The sequence below is a fragment of the Dioscorea cayenensis genome, chromosome 16 (assembly GCF_009730915.1).
Source record: "Dioscorea cayenensis subsp. rotundata cultivar TDr96_F1 chromosome 16, TDr96_F1_v2_PseudoChromosome.rev07_lg8_w22 25.fasta, whole genome shotgun sequence".
Lineage (NCBI taxonomy): Eukaryota > Viridiplantae > Streptophyta > Magnoliopsida > Dioscoreales > Dioscoreaceae > Dioscorea > Dioscorea cayenensis.
Window position 1 is genome coordinate 23,037,967 of NC_052486.1, and position 16,598 is coordinate 23,054,564.

At 40.0% G+C, this 16,598-nt stretch overlaps 1 protein-coding gene across 1 annotated transcript; it reads left to right on the top strand.

Moving 5' to 3' along the window:
• Positions 1 to 220: 220 nt before the first annotated feature.
• Positions 221 to 8,566, top strand: LOC120279444 (S-norcoclaurine synthase 1-like). Its single transcript, XM_039286379.1, has 5 exons — positions 221 to 536; positions 738 to 988; positions 1,063 to 1,381; positions 1,474 to 1,695; positions 8,440 to 8,566. Exons 1-5 carry the CDS (start codon positions 261 to 263, stop codon positions 8,467 to 8,469), a joined length of 1,098 nt encoding a protein of 365 aa, XP_039142313.1. The 5' UTR covers positions 221 to 260; the 3' UTR covers positions 8,470 to 8,566.
• The last annotated feature ends 8,032 nt before the right edge of the window (positions 8,567 to 16,598 follow it).

Here is a 16,598-nt window from a genome sequence, read left to right on the forward strand (position 1 = left end):
TTATTTTTTATTTATTTTTATAACACGCATCAAGATATCATTGGAAAAATACACAAACTACATTGTCCATACTTCACCTAAATTGGCCTCAGCTAAAAGTGATTTGAGGCCTCAGCTAAAAATGATTTGAGGCCTGACGGACTGAAAGATATTGAAGACCTTCTTAATTAAAGGAGAAATTATATATAGTAAGACGGTGGTGACAAGTTTTCTCTCAAGGTGCATTGTAGGTGGTCGATAGAACTTAATTTGGAGCGATCATGGTGGAAGCAGGAAATGATAATTGGAACCTCAAGAACACAGTAACAAGAACTCTTCCAGTGCCGAATGTTCAATCCATTGCCGATGCTTCAGATAACTGCACTGAGATCCCAGAGAAGTATGTTATACCTGAGATCAATGATAGTCTTGTTTTGAATGGTGCTGCTGCTGGTCCCAGTGACCTTCCAATCATAGATTTCAGTAGACTTTGTGAGCAATCTGAGGAAGAGATAGCGAAGCTCAGCTTGGCATGTGAAGACTGGGGATACTTTCTGGGGATATTCTAATTGCAGTAACTATTAGTTTTACATGGGTATACAAGTTTGTGTTAATTTCTCAACTTCTTAGATTAAGCTTTAATTTTGGTTGAATTATATCAGGCATGCATGTAACAATACGTATATTGTTAGAAGGAAGATACTGATATGTGTTCATAAAGAAATAGAATTCAGTAGTCTAAAACTGTTTTCTTGCAGCTCATTAACCATGGAGTTCCTGATGAAGTCATAGAGAATATGAAGGTTGCGATCATTGAGTTCTTTCGATTGCCTTTGGAGGAGAAGAAAGTATATGCAAAACAACCAAACACTGGATTTGAAGGCTATGCCCAAACCTTTGTCATCTCAGAGAAACCGAAAGTCGTGAGTGGGGAAAAGTACATCCTTTCTACTAGAACAGTTGCTCGGAGGAACATGAAACTCTGGACCCAAAATCCACCCACATTCAAGTAAACTTCTTCAACTTATTATTTCTTCAAAATAAATATTTAGTATCTTTATATTATAATAAATTAAATTGCAGGGATGCATTGGATCAGTTTACTGAAGAAATTCAGAAAGTGGCAAACACTGTGTTTGAGTCAATAGGAAAGAGCTTGAAACTTGATAAATTCATTGACAATTTTAAGGATTGCCAGCAATCTGTAAGGATTAACTACTACCCTCCATGTCCTCATGCAAGCAATGTACTGGGAATACCCCCACACACTGATACTGTAGGCCTAACAGTGGTACTTCAAGTGAATGAAGTTCATGGATTGCAGATTAAAAAGAATGGTGTTTGGCTTCCAATCAATCCACTCCCTGGTGCTCTCATTGTCAACAGTGGAGATATCATTGAGGTAAAATTTAACTCTCAACTAACAACATTGCATTTATTCATTTGCTAATAACAGCTAAATAGATATACTGATTTCTTACTCTACTCTGACAGATAATGAGCAATGGGAAATACAAGAGCCTTGAACACAGGGCTGTTGTAAATTCAGAGCAAGAACGCTTTTCGATTGCCACATTTCATGGCCCGAGGGCTGATGCACAGATAGGCCCACTTCCGGCAGAGACACCCGCAAAGAGTGAAGCATTTTACTATAAGACTGTTAGCTTCCAGGATTATTCTAGGATGGTCTTTGCTCATAAAGATGATGGGAAAAACATCTTGGATGCCAAGGTCATGATCTCGTAGTTCTCTCGGTGAGGAGATGAACGGTGAACAGTAACCTCTCCCTAGATGAGATTTCTCGGAAGCTCTCGTGAAGGTCATGACGGCGCCAGTGATAACTCAGGTGGTTTCCGACACCCCCGCGGCGGGGCTCGTGGAGGTTTTCGTGGTAATCCTAGAAGACATCCTGGCTCTTTCTCCCCCTTCTCCAGGCCTTCTCATCCTCCTTCTCAACTTAAACCGGACACCAAAGCTTCTCCGGTGAGGGAGGGAGTCTCCTTCGCTGAAGTGGTTCGCTCTCCACCATCTTCTGAGATCAGCCTCCCTACAAATCAACCTACTTTTGAAACTGCCGTCAGCTCGGGACTCCGGTGAAATCTGCAAAAAGTGCTTAAGACCAGGGCATAAGATAGAAGAATGCAGACATCAGCTCACATGTAAGAGATGCTCTGGTGTTGGACACTTCGCGATCCGATGCCCTCTGCGCACCCCCCCTCATCGCCCAGACTCGAAGAAGGCTAGAGTGAGAACCAAACATCCTTCTTCGGATATTTCCTCTGAACTTAGGCCTCTCCTCCATGTGCCCGTTCGAACCTCTTCTGCTTCTCTTCGAGTATCCCTTCCCATCACTGAAGCCATTCTTAAATCCAAAGAGGACCTCAAAAAAATGGTGATACTTAGGGTTCTATCTGGTAATGCAAGTGTCCGGTCTCTCCACTCCTCTCTATCTCAATGCTTGGATACTGACCTTTGTGATCATATTACCCCTTTTAACAATGACTTTGTGCTCACCATGACCTCTGCTAGAGATGCTGCTTTGATAGTTAAGAGAAGTCCAATTTCCCTGAACTCCTATCATGGGCCTTGCAAACTAAGCCTCTCCCATTGGACTGCCGAATTCGGGTCGCACGCAATTGCTGCGGGAAATTACAACCGGATTAGAATCTCAAATCTCCCTCTCCATTCATTTGGGCTCGGGATTCAATTGTTGATGTCCTCAGACCGATCGGGGACCTTATTTATGTTCAAAAGAATGAGCACATTACTCTTGAGCATCTAAGAACACTGGTTAGACTAAAACCTTCGATCAGGTTCCCGTTGGAGGTCACGGTGGACGTCGGTGTTAGGAGCTTCTTAGTTAAGCTGGAAGACGATGGAGCTCATGTTATTCGCTCCAAGGTTGTACAAGGACCAGTAATTCAGGCCTCTTCCCAAAATAATCAGAATTCTCATGTACCACCTCGCCGATCTTCGAACATTCCACCAGGCTCCCATTATCCACAGATCACTGATACTCAACCTCGTCGTTCTTCAGATCCATTTCGCCGCAGCACTCATCAAATCTCAAAGGCTTCAAAAGGTAAAGAACCCATCTCTCAATCTCTCGTCGATGATATTCCTGGAGAGATCGTTGAGCGTAGCTCCGGTCTCGGCCACTCGACGAGGACTGACACCTACGGACATCACGGAGATCCCCTTCCTCCTGTTGATCGGCCGACGGCCGGAGACCCATTAACTCTTCCGGTTTCTCGTGGGAAAACCGAGGAAGTGGCCTTACTGTTGCCATGCAGTGGCAACGTAAAGGCTGGCCAATCCTCGGCCATTGATCTGCCTCGAGATGGGGAAGCTGAAATTATGTTTGGAACCTTGCATTCGTCCCTCCTGCCTCGAGATGGTATCTCCCAAGATTCCTGCATTATTTCAAATGCTGACCCCACTCGTAAACCTCCGATCATGTCTCGAGATAAGGTCTCATATGATCTATTCCCATCTCGAGATCAGGTTTCTGATCCCATTACTTTGATGAATATTGATATGATGCCTCGAGATAATCAACCTTCGATCATCTCCATCTCACCTCCCATCTTGGAGAGCTTGCCTCGAGATCCTCACAAACCTGTTATCCCTCCTGATGGTGACTTATTACCTCATGATAAGCACTCCCATAACAATGTACTTCCCTCATCTACCAAGGATCTCTTGTCTCATGATAAGCACCTTACTTCCATCAACTTGGATATTACCAAATTAAACAAATCTACCCCTGATTCTGGATCAGGGAAGGTGTCTCACTCCTCTCCTAAGGACGATCTAACTGACTCCAACATGCAGGGGTTCTTACCCTCACACCTGAAAATCCTCCCTCCATCAATTCCAATTCCAGATGGTTATAAATGGATTTTTGTTCATGGGGGTTGGACTTTGATTCCAATCATTAATTCTGATAAATTTTATTCTGAAGATCCTTTACCCCAGAACGATCCATCAGATGTCCCCTCTGATGAAGAACTTCTAGACTGGGGTGATGATGATGACATTCTTGATAATGATGTGGCAGATGATGACACTTTTCTTGAAGAAGGTAATTTTAATCATCTTGAGCATGATCTTCATTCGTCTGATGATATGGGCGATGCTCAAATGATTGATACTGCTCCAAATCCTTTGACAGATATTCCTGACCACGAAGATACAAGAACCTTGGAAAATACTTCCTCACTTCAATCCATTGCACCTATGCAAATTCGAAGAAGTGATAGGCCCAAGAAACCTTCTGGACGCTGGAATGAAGAGGCAGGGTTTGTTTCTCTTCCTCCTCGATCCTCTAAGAAGAAAATACCTGAAGATCCAAGAGAAGGTACGCCTAATCCTACAAATTCAGTATTTTCTTCTTGGACTGATGCTCAACTCATTAAATTTAGCAATTCTTGTGGCATTAAATTTCTTGGATCTCCTACTCATAAGTCAAAATGCCTAGATAAAATTCGTTCCCTTGAAAAGGAAAGAGCCTCCAATGACTCTAATCCTCCTAGATCTCCTTCGAGATCAAACACCTAGACCTATTTTGTTTATTAATGAAAATTTTAAACTGGAATGTTAGAGGTCTTGGCAAACCTTCAAAATGTCACTTAGTTCATAATGTCATTTTAAATTCTCAAGCAGACATTGTTTGTTTTCAAGAATCCAAAATTCATGATCTCCATAGATCCTACTGGAGATTGATTGGAGGCAAGCGTTTTGATGCCTTTGATTATTTTGCAGTGATGAAAGTACTGCTTGGTGGCATTATTATTGCTTGGGATAGCTCTCTTGTCCTTGGAACTTTATTTCATAAAGGATCCTTTTCCATCTCCATTGGTTTTTCCAACAGGACAAACAATCACTCCTGGATTTGCACTAGTGTTTATGGCCCAAATTCTAGATCCATCAGACCCGATTTTTGGAATGAACTTCGCCACTTGCGAAATCTCATTTCTACCCCTTGGGTTATCTGCGGGGATTTCAATACTATTTTCAATTTTGATGACAAAAACAATGGAATTTTCAACCCAAGAGACATATCTACTTCCCAATCTATCCTAAGTGACCTTGATCTTATTGACCCACCCATTAATGGGAGAAGATTTACTTGGTCTAATGGTCAATCTGAACCAATCTGGATTCGCCTTGACCGATTTCTATACTCCCATAATTGGTCTACTCTTTATCCCAGAACTTCTCAATTTGTCCTCCCCAGATTTGGTTCAGATCACTCTCCTATTTGTCTTGACTTTGGAGATCATAAACGACGTTCCCGAATCTTTCGATTTGAGAAATTTTGGTACACCAATCCTCAATTAGTGAATCTAATTCATGACTGGTGGACGGAAATTAATCCTGCTGGTTGTGGAGCCTTTATCTTCTCCAAAAAGCTCGCTCACCTGAAAATCAATCTTCGATCTTGGTCCAAAAACTCCTTTGGAGCCTCGAAACTATTAAAAAGTTGCCTCCTCACTGAATTAAGCTCCCTTGACATCATTGGTGAAAGCAGATCTCTATCTGAGGATGAATCCAACCGACTCTCCCAAATTCATTCTGAACTTTACACCATTTTAAATCAAGAAGAAATCTACTGGAAACAGAGATCTAGAATCACTTGGCTTCGAGATGGTGATTCTAATACAAAATTTTTTCATCAAATTGCAAATGGAAGAAGAAACAAAAATCATATTCCTCGTATTTGTCATAATGGACTTTGGTTTGATGATAACAAACAAATTGGTAGGATCTTCAATGATCACTTCCATTCCCTCTTTGGCACTTCTATCCCTAACAGATTTTTATTCGACTGGCAGTATCTCTTTGATTACAAGGATAGTGTTGATCTCTCTCAGCTTGAAACACCCTTTTCTCTTGAAGAAATAAAACAAGCTGTTTTTGACCTTAACTCTGATAAAGCTCCTGGTCCAGACGGCTTTCCCATTTTCTTCTTTCAGAAACACTGGACCACTCTTAAGGATTCCTTAGTCAATCTTTGTGAGGGCTTTTATGAGGGCACCATTAACTTTGAACGTCTAAATTGGATTCACATTGCCCTCATTGCTAAAAATAATGAGTCAGAGGATGTTTTGAATTATCGACCCATAAGTCTAATCAACTCCACTTGTAAAATTATCTCAAAAATCCTTGCTTCCTGGCTTAGCGCTGTGATTAGTAATCTGGTGGATGATTCACAATCTGGCTTTATTAAAGGTAGATGCATTGCGGATAACATTGTTGGCGCCCAGGAAGTAATTTTCAATCTGCAAAAGCGAAAAATTCTCGGTTATGTCTTCAAAGTGGACTTCGCTAAAGCTTTCGATTCTTTAGATTGGAACTTTCTTCTTGACGTCCTTGCTGCTAGAGGATTCGGACCTAGATGGCTCTCCTGGATCCATACCATCCTTAGTACTGCCAAAACTCAGTTCATTATAAATGGTTCCACTCAAGGTTACATTAGATGTAAAAGAGGTCTGAGACAAGGCGACCCTCTATCACCTCTGCTTTTTGCCCTTGCTGCTGATGTCCTAAGCGCCATGTTCTTCCATGCTCTTAGATCTAAAGTGTTAGTGGGTGTTTCTTTTGGATCATTTAATCAATTTCGTCATTTGCAATATCTTTCGATGATCTCTTAATATTCTCACTGGAGGACAAGAAGACCTACAAATCATCAAATTAATACTTTATCTCTTTGAGGGGTCTTCGGTCTTTCCATCAACTTTTTCAAAAGTGCTGTATTCTACACACTATGGTTTCCAACCCCATCACACTTCCGCTGAAATTCTTAGCTGCTCCAGAAATTGTTTGCCAATCACTTATTTAGGGATTCCTCTTTCCGGAAGAAGGCCAAGACGTATTGATTGGGCAAAACTCATTGGAATGGTTCGATCTAGGCTCAGCCCTTGGAAAACAAACTACCTATCTCTTGGAGGTCGCCTAACTCTCATTAATTACAGTGCTCTCAAGCTGTCCCGGTTTATTGGATGTCGGTTTTTCAAACTTCCCTGCACTGGGTAATCAAAGATATTGATCAAATTCGAAGAGATTTTCTTTGGAAAGGTCCTGATCTAAGCTCCAAAGGAATCAGACTGGTTGCCTGGAATAGAATCACCAGACCCCGCGAAATGGGAGGTTGGGGAATCCTCAACCTTCAGGATTTTAATAAAGCTTTACTTGGGAAGTGGTGGTGGAAATTATCTTGTAATCCTGATAGTAGTTGGGCTAAAATCATTCATTATAATTACTCATCTGGTAGCCCAAATGGAATCCTTTTCCACAACCCACCTAGAAACAAATCTTTCTTTTGGGCAGGAGTGAACTCTACTTTACTTCCCTTCCGATCCTGTATACACAAAATCATCAGAAATGGCTCAAACTCATCTCTTTGGTTTGACCGTTGGCATAATGGACAATTGCTCAAAGACCTCTGGCCAACACTTTTTTCGGATTGTACATCTCCTTGGATAAATATTAGACAATTCATCCAACTCATTAATTGTCCAGAGGTTCTCTTCTACTCTGCTCCCTCAGACATGCTATCCAATCTCTTAGAGATCATTCCAGATTGCTCTCATAGTCAGGAAGATTTCTATTCCTGGGCATTGGAAAAAAGTGGAAATTTCACTGTCAAATCTTTTTATAAATTCCTCATTGATGGTGGAATGCGTTGTCCACTTTATTCTCATTTCTGGAAAATCCGTTGTCCTAGCAAAATTACTCTTTTCTGCTGGCTCGCTGGGGAAGATAAAATTCTCACTCTCACAAATCTCTTTAAAAGAGGGTGCAACACTCAAAGCTCCACTGACACTCGTGTTCTATGTCACTAAAGCTTGAGAAAATGTTAACCATCTTTTTCTTGAATGTGATTTCTCCAATCGTCTCTGGGGTTTCTTTTCTCAAATCCTTGGTTTCAACCTTTCTCCACACTCAATTTCCACTCTTTGGACTTCTTGGATCCCATCTCTTATCCCACAACACCGAACCCTCCGGGATCTTATTTCCGTGCAATCTTGTGGAATATCTGGATTGAACGAAACACTCGTATTTTCCGTTTGACTGTTTTACCGATTTTCAATATCTTTATTAAAACTGCTAATATGCTCCTCTCTTGGTTCTCAACTACAGGAGATAGTCAGCAACCAGTCCTCACTGAAGCTTCACTGAAAATCAAGCGCTCTCTTAACTTCTGACGCTGAGGGACTCAAACCCTGTTGAGAAGCGGACTCGATCATGCTTGGAGTAGTTGCTCCTTTTGATGGCTTGGATAGGCTTGAGGGACCAGACGGTGTCTTCCGCCTTCCTAGCTCCTTCTCTCCTTGTCTTTTATTCTCCTGTTGTTTTTAGTTCCTCTCCTCACTTCTGGTGAGAGACTTTATCTTGTACTCTCTGTCTCTTTTTATTCGATAAAAGTGCATGGTTTATCCACATTTATTTCAAAACATCTTGGATTACATGAAACTAGAAGTTTAATCACCCCTGATGCATGTCTTACTATGTTATTACTTGATGTAATGAAAATAAAGTAGACAAAATGAACTTAAAGATAATGCAGAATTGAGGTCTTCAATTTTTCAAATCGGATTTATTCTTAAAGCAGAAAATTCTTGCTTTCTTGTCATGGTTATCTCAGTCATTGATAAATAACACAAAAAAAACAGAATGTAATAAGTAAATATGATATTAGTGTGAGTCAAAACAGAGTGAAAAAGGATTTGACAAAAGTAACTCAGAATAAAGAAAAACAGAAAACAATCGACAATGTCAGTGTCAAATTGCACTATAAGATATGATGTGAATCGTGTGGTTAAACAAGCCGTTCAAATTATTTCATTATTATGCAATGATCTCCACAATTAAGCAACTACACACAAAATGTTGGGTTGAAGTCCCTTCCTATGTGGAGAAGTCTCCTGAAAGTTTTTAACTTGGTGCAGGTATGTGTCTTGGTAGCAGCAGAGTTGACATATCAACTAAAACATCAGCACCACTTGTGAATGGGCTGACAAGAAGGCCTAGAGGTGGACACGAGCTGTCCAAACCCGGCTCGGCCCATAACCGACCGGAAACTGGCCTACCGGTTCAATGAACTGTAATCAGCCTGTCATGTAGATAGCCCGGTTACGGGTTAGGGTTTCCCCAACCTGTGATCCAGCGGGTTGGCCCGCCGGGTCAGGCCCAATTTCTTATTTTTTTTCTATGTTTTATGAATTTTCTGGACTTAAAAAAAAAAAATTTATTGGGTGGGCAAAACAGGCCCGGCGGATCAAACTCGCCGGATCAGCCTGGCCCACCAAGTCAATAGGGAGCTGGACCAGTTTTGGGCCCAGCTCTATGACCCAGACAGCCCAGTCAAATGGGTCAACACGTCCCGGTGGGTTCTACACCCTTGCTGGGCCGGGTCCGGGTCAAGGGACCGGTCAGCCGCAACCTATTAGACGGGCTGGTTAACTAGCCCATGCCCTTTAAAGTGCCAGTTTTATATTAATATATAGACATAGATACTTATCTTTAGTATATAATAAGATTGTTGGGTTACAGTTGGTGATTGATGAGAAAGGGGGTGGTGTAGAAGGGGGAAGTTTTTGGAAGATTGATAAATAAGGGGCAAGACCTGATCTCCACTGTGAGTAATTTCTGTCAATCTCTCCATCTTTGTGTTTCCTTTTCTTCCTCTTTTTTGGGTAAATCGATCTTTAATTTTAGTGAAGCTTTCAAGTTTTTGTAATGTTTGGTGATTTGGCGGGCAGGAAGTTGGCGCCAAAATTAAATCAAAGAGCAGTAGATCATGTGCAGGAGAGACTCATGGGGCTAGTCGACAAAAGAACAAAATGATTGGTGACACGTGTGAAGCTGTTATGATGCCATTGGCTGAAATAAAAAGTGGGAGAGTTCGGAAGAAGAGCTGGAAAACTCACGGGTTATCATACACCCGGTGACTTGGAGTAAAGATATATTCTCATTGGCTGAGTGAATGGAGGGGGTGCTGTTGAACCAACTATATAAGGAGGCATATGGCTTGGAGAAGGGGTCATTGAAGAAGAAAGTGAAATCCTTGGGCCTTGGAGAGCTTTCCGGCGATCTTCTCCGGCGATCTCTACGGGGAGAGAAGTCTTTCCCATTATCTACTATATTTCCTATATAGTTTCTCTAGATCTATCATTCTATAAGTCTAGTTATGACTGTAATGAATCCATTGTTGATGGACTGTATTTTGATTGATTGCTTGTGTTGATCTGGATCTCTATGGGGTATATAGCTTACTGCTTGATTGATCTCTTAATCAGTATAGTATGATGATTGATTGATCTCTTCATCAGTATAGCATGATGATCTATGTGGAGTTTTCATGTGTTTCGATACCCTGTGAATCAATTTCAGTGATAATCCATTGATTTGGAGTTCTTGTGAATTAATTCACAACATTTTGGTGCTTTCGTTGAGAGGAATCATGGCTGAGGCTACAAGAATGAAGGATCTGGCTACAAAAATTGATACTATGATGATGTTGATGGATCAAAGAGAAGAAAGATTATTAGCTATAATGGATCAAAAGGAAGAGAGGGTGAAGCTTTTTGAGCAGACATTAATCAACCTTTCTTCTTATATTGAAAATCAGCAGAATGCTAGAGTTGGTGGTATTACAGATAATGCAACAGGAAAATCAATAGAGTGTGGGGAAGAGGAAGAACAGAGAAGAGCCTATTCCTTTCCAAATAGAGCTGTTAAAGTGGAATTACCACGATTTGATGGTGAGAATGTAGCTCAGTGGATTTTCCAGGCTGAGCGATTTTTTAAATACTATGGTGTAACGGATGCTTATAGATTGGAATTGGCATCTATACATTTTGATGGACCTGTAGTTCCATGGTTTCAGATGTTGGAGAAGGAAGGTAGATTGACTTCATGGGCAGCATTGGTGGAGGCTTTGGAAGAGACTTATGGGCCATCACTGTTTGAAACTCCTGAATATGCTTTATTCAGACTATATCAAGAGGATTCAGTGGCCAATTATTATGCCAAATTTACTGCTGTGGTTAATCGAGTCGAAGGATTAACGCCCAGAATTATGTTGGCAGGGTTTATAAGTGGACTCAAAAAAGAGATTCAAAGAGATGTGATTCCATTAAAACCTGAATCAGTCTCTAAGGCAGCCAACTTGGCCAAACTATATGAAGATAAATACATGCCTTTGACAAGGTCTGTGACTCAAACTAAAAGAATAAGTTTCATCCCAGATATCAACAGTAGTGCTAGCTCTTCCAGAGTAGGGAATTTTCAGACTAAAGCACTACCAGCTCCAATTGCTACTCAGAATCAGCAGTTGATTACTTCTAGTGGAACCAATTCATTACAACCTCCAAAGAGGATTAGTTTCAATGAAATGCAGTTGAGGAAGGCTAAGGGGTTATGTTTCAATTGTGATGAGAAATTCTCCCCAACACACAAATGCCAAAATAGAAGGTTGTTACTATTACAGTGGGATGAAGAAAATTCTGAAGACAAAGAAGCAGATACAGTAGAGTATGAGGTGGAGTTACCATCTGAAACAATTGTGCAAGATGAAGAAATTTCCCCCAAGTTGTCTATGAATGCAATGAATAGTGCAAATGTTTCAGGTACCATGAGATTCACTGGATTTATTCATGGTATACCAGTGAAGATACTGTTAGATGGAGGAAGTGATGACAACTTTATACAACCAAGGATTGCAAAATATTTACAGTTAGAGATCCAACCTACTATATATGCCATTCAAGGTCTTAGTTGGAAGTGGAAATATATTGCAGGTAGAAGGGAAGATAGATCCATTACAGGTTAAGGTTCAAGGGTGTGACCTGAAATTTCCAGTCTATTTGTTACCCATGGTTGGTGCAGAGGTGATTATGGGAACTGCATGGTTGGCTACGTTGGGTTTTCATTTGATGAGTTATGAGTCACTAACTCTAAAATTTTTTTCTGAAGGGAAATTTGTTACAATTAAAGGTGAAAAGGAAACTCAGCCACAATTAGCGTCTGTTCGTCAGTTGTACAGACTCAAATCAGTCAAGGCAATTTCAGAATGTTATCAGTTGACATTGGACACTATGACAGATAAATCAGAAAAAGTGAGAAGTAATTCAGTTCCAAGGGAAGAAAATGAAAATGGGCTTAACATTACAGAGGACATACCTGTTGAATTAAGGCAGTTGTTGATCAGATATCAGAGAGTATTTGATATTCCTAAAACACTACCTCCTTCCAGGCTATGTGATCACAGGATACCTTTACAACCTAATTCAGAACCAATCAAGGTTAAAACTTACAGGTATCCTTACAGCCAGAAAACAGAAATTGAAAAGATAGTGAATGAGATGTTATGTGCAGGAATTATAGAGCCCAATAATAGTCCCTATTCTTCTCCAGTGATTCTGGTTAAAAAAAAAGATGGGACTTGGAGGTTTTGCACAGACTATAGGGCTTTGAATGCCATTACTATTAAAGATGCCTATCCAATACCTGCAGTGGATGAGTTGCTTGATGAGTTATATGGTGCAAAATATTTTTCAAAGCTTGATCTGAGATTAGGATACCATCAGGTCTTATTGAATTCAGATGATAAGTATAAAACTGCCTTTAGAACTCATCATGGTCATTATCATTGGTTGGTCATGCCATTTGGGCTGTCAAATGCCCCTGCTACTTTCCAAGCATTGATGAATGGTATCTTTCAATTTGCTATGCGCAAATATGTGTTGATATTTTTTGATGACATCTTAGTTTACAGTGAGAATTGGGAAAGTCATTTACAGCATTTGGAGACGGTGTTACTCACTCTGTTAGAAAATCAATTATATGCTAAGTATTTAAAGTGCAATTGTGGGTTGCAGGAGATTGAATACTTGGGCCATATTGTCTCAGCTAGTGGTGTCCAAATGGAGAAATCCAAAATTGAAGCTATAATGAAATGGCCAGTTCCTATGAATTTGAAACAACTCCGAGGATTTTTGGGTTTGAGTGGTTATTACAGAAGATTTATCAGTCATTATGCCAGTATTGCTCATGCTTTGACAGAATTGTTAAAAAAAGATGCTTTTCAATGGACTATTGATGCACAGAAGGCATTTGAAGAACTCAAAACCAGAATTACCACTGCTCCTGTTCTTAGGCTTCCAGATTTTTCCAAACAATTTATTCTTGAAACTGATGCATCAGGACTAGGAATTGGGGCAGTATTGACTCAAGACAAACATCCTATTGCTTTTTATTCCAAGAAATTGACTCCTTCAATGCAGAAATAGTCTGCATATGTGAGAGAGATATTTGCAGTGACTGAATCTGTGAGCAAATTCAGACACTATCTGGTTGGACAGAAATTTATCATTAAGACAGATCAGGAGGCTTTGAAACATATGTGTCAACAGACTATACAGACTCCAGAACAGCAAAAATGGCTACCAAAGTTGCTTGGCTATGACTTTACCATTGAGTATAAGCCTGGTAAAGAAAATATTCCAGCTGATGCATTGTCAAGATGTTATATGGCTCTATCATCTGTAAATTGTACTTTATTGTTACAGCTTCAACAATTACAGAAAGAGGATGAATTTTGCAGTAAGAAAATAGTTGTAATTCAGGAAGGAAGTAATGTTGACACCAATTATTTAGTGAAGCAACAATTGTTATGGTACAGAAATCAAATTGTTGTTCCGGATGTAGTAGCAATTAGACAGCAGCTATTACAGGAGTTTCATGGAACTAAATTGGGGGGACATGCAGGGTCTCTTAGGACCTTCGTCAGAATTTCAGCTCAGTTTTATTGGAAAGGTTTGCGCAGAGATGTTCATGAATTTGTTAAACAGTGTTTGATTTGTCAACAAACCAAGATGGAGCATACACATCCAGGAGGATTATTACAGCCTCTTCCAATTCCACAGAGAATTTGGGAAGATATAACAATGGATTTCATCACTGGGCTTCCTAATGCTAAGGGATTTACAGTTATATTTGTGGTAATTGACAGGTTGTCCAAATTTGGACATTTCATTCCACTCAAAACTGACTTTTCAAGCTCTAGTGTGGTAACAGCATTTATTCAGAACATTGTGAAAATTCATGGAATACCCCGATCGATTGTGACAGATAGAGACAAGGTGTTTCTCAGCCGATTTTGGCAACATCTTTTTCATGCTTCTGGAACAACATTAGCGATGTCAACAGCTTACCATCCACAAACGGATGGGCAAACTGAAGCTTTGAATAAATGCTTAGAAATGTATTTGAGGTGTTTTGTATTTGACAATCCTAAACAGTGGTTCGAGATGTTACCATGGGCTGAATTCTGGTACAACACTTCATTCCAATGCAGTGCTGGTATGACACCTTTTTTCATTGTATTTGGAAGACAACCACCAAGTCTTATTACATACTATTCAAATGAGAAGAATCCTCCAGAAGTTGCAGAGTTATTACAACAAAGAGACAAGGTTCTACAGCAGTTAAAACAAAATTTGTTGAAGGCTCAAGTTAGAATGAAGAAATTAGCTGACAAAAACCGCAAAGAGGTGACATTTGAAGAAGGAGAGTGGGTATTTGTTAAGTTACAACCTTACCGACAATACTCACTAGCTCTTAGAAGAAATCAGAAGCTCGGGTTGAGATACTTTGGTCCATTTCAGATTATCAAGAAAGTTGGTTTGGTTGCCTATCAATTGGCATTGCCATCAGAAGCACGCATTCACTCTGTGTTTCATGTGTCTGTCTTGAAGAAATGTGAAGGGGATCCAGGATCAAGAGCAAATTATATGCCATTGCCATTGATAACAACAGAACGTGGTCCGAGATTACAGCCTTTGGCTATTTTAAAGAGACGCACAATTCTTCGCCAAGAGCAACAAGTGTCTCAGGTTTTGGTGCAGTGGGAAGGTTTACAAGATGAGGATAATACTTGGGAGGATGAAGATCAGTTTTTTCAACAATTTCCATTGAGCAACCTTGAGGACAAGGTTGTTGTTAAAGAGGGGAGTAATGTAATGTTTGGTGATTTGGCGGGCAGGAAGTTGGCGCCAAAATTAAATCAAAGAGCAGATGAGATCACGTGCGTGGGAGAGACTCATCGGGTGAGTCGACAAGAACAAAAATGATTGGTGACACGTGTGAAGTCACTATGATGCCATTAGTCGAAAAGAAAAAGTGGGAGAGTTCGGGAAGAAGACTGGAAACTCACGGGTTATCATACACCCGGTGACTTGGAGTAAAGATATATTCTCATTGCTTTCGAGTGAATGGAGGGGTGTGCTGAACCAACTATATAAGGAGGCATATGGCTTGGAGAAGGGGTCATTGAAGAAGAAAGTGAAATCCTTGGGCCTTGGAGAGCTTTCCGGCGATCTTCTCCGGCGATCTCTACGGGAGGGAAGTCTTTTCCCATTATCTACTATATTTCCTATATAGTTTCTCTAGATCTATCATTCTATAAGTCTAGTTATGATCTGTAATGAATCCATTGTTGATGGACCTGTATTTTTGATTGATTGTTTGTGTTGATCCGGATCTCTATGGGGTATATAGCTTATCGCTTGATTGATCTCTTAATCGAGATAGTATGATGATTGATTGATCTCTTCATCGATGATAGCATGATGATCTATGTGGAGTTTTCATGTGTTTCGATACCACTGCAATCAATTTCGTGATAATCCATTGATTTGGAGTTCTTGTGAATTAATTCTACAATGCTTTTCTCTGTTGTTTAGTGATTGATCCGCTTCAATCATGCCATTCATTTGTTCCTCATCAGACCGGAAGGGTTTGATTCATTGTTTCTCGCATCGCTATGCAACGTCTTCCCAACACAAAAAGGGTGTGATATTACGCTATTTCAATCATAAATATTGCTTCACAAACAAGTATAAGTAAAGATGGTACTATAACTGCTCATACAGTTCAAGAGTCTAGATTTGTTGATTTTCGTGGAATCCACAAAAATTGGAAGCCATGATTTTTAATTGCCAAAGAAAAAAACTAATAATCTTGACAGATTTCAAAACCGATTTGTGTCAGCAACTGTGAAGTATCAAGAGGGAGCAACCAAACAAAATAGAAGCAACAAAGCAAAGACAAATTCAATACATAAAAAAATTACATTGAAAATCTCGAATCTTAAAAGGGGGAGAAAAACTTAATTTCATCGATGTTGAAGATTGAGTATGAGGCAAATGAACCACACAGCAGAGGTTCTCAAATATAAATTTTTATTAACTTCGTCTCATTGTGTATATATATATATATTGCTTTTGATAAAGTGAACAAATTACTCATCTCAATCATTGTGAGGAAGAAGTTGATCCCTCAATGTTGCAAATAGACATGTAGGGTGGTCACATGACCCGAGGGAATCTCAGGTGCTAAATTTGCAGATTTTGTGATGAAGTAATGTGTGATTTCGAGTTGGGGGTATTATTATGCAGACAATTGTTTAAGTAATAGTATGATTAGTCAGTGGAATGATATGGCTATGTGTTTAGGAAATGCATGGTTATTAGAGGATGCTATTATAGAATTGTAGCATCTATTGGCTCATGTAATGCTTGTTTAAATGCCAGACTGGTTTGAGTAACAGT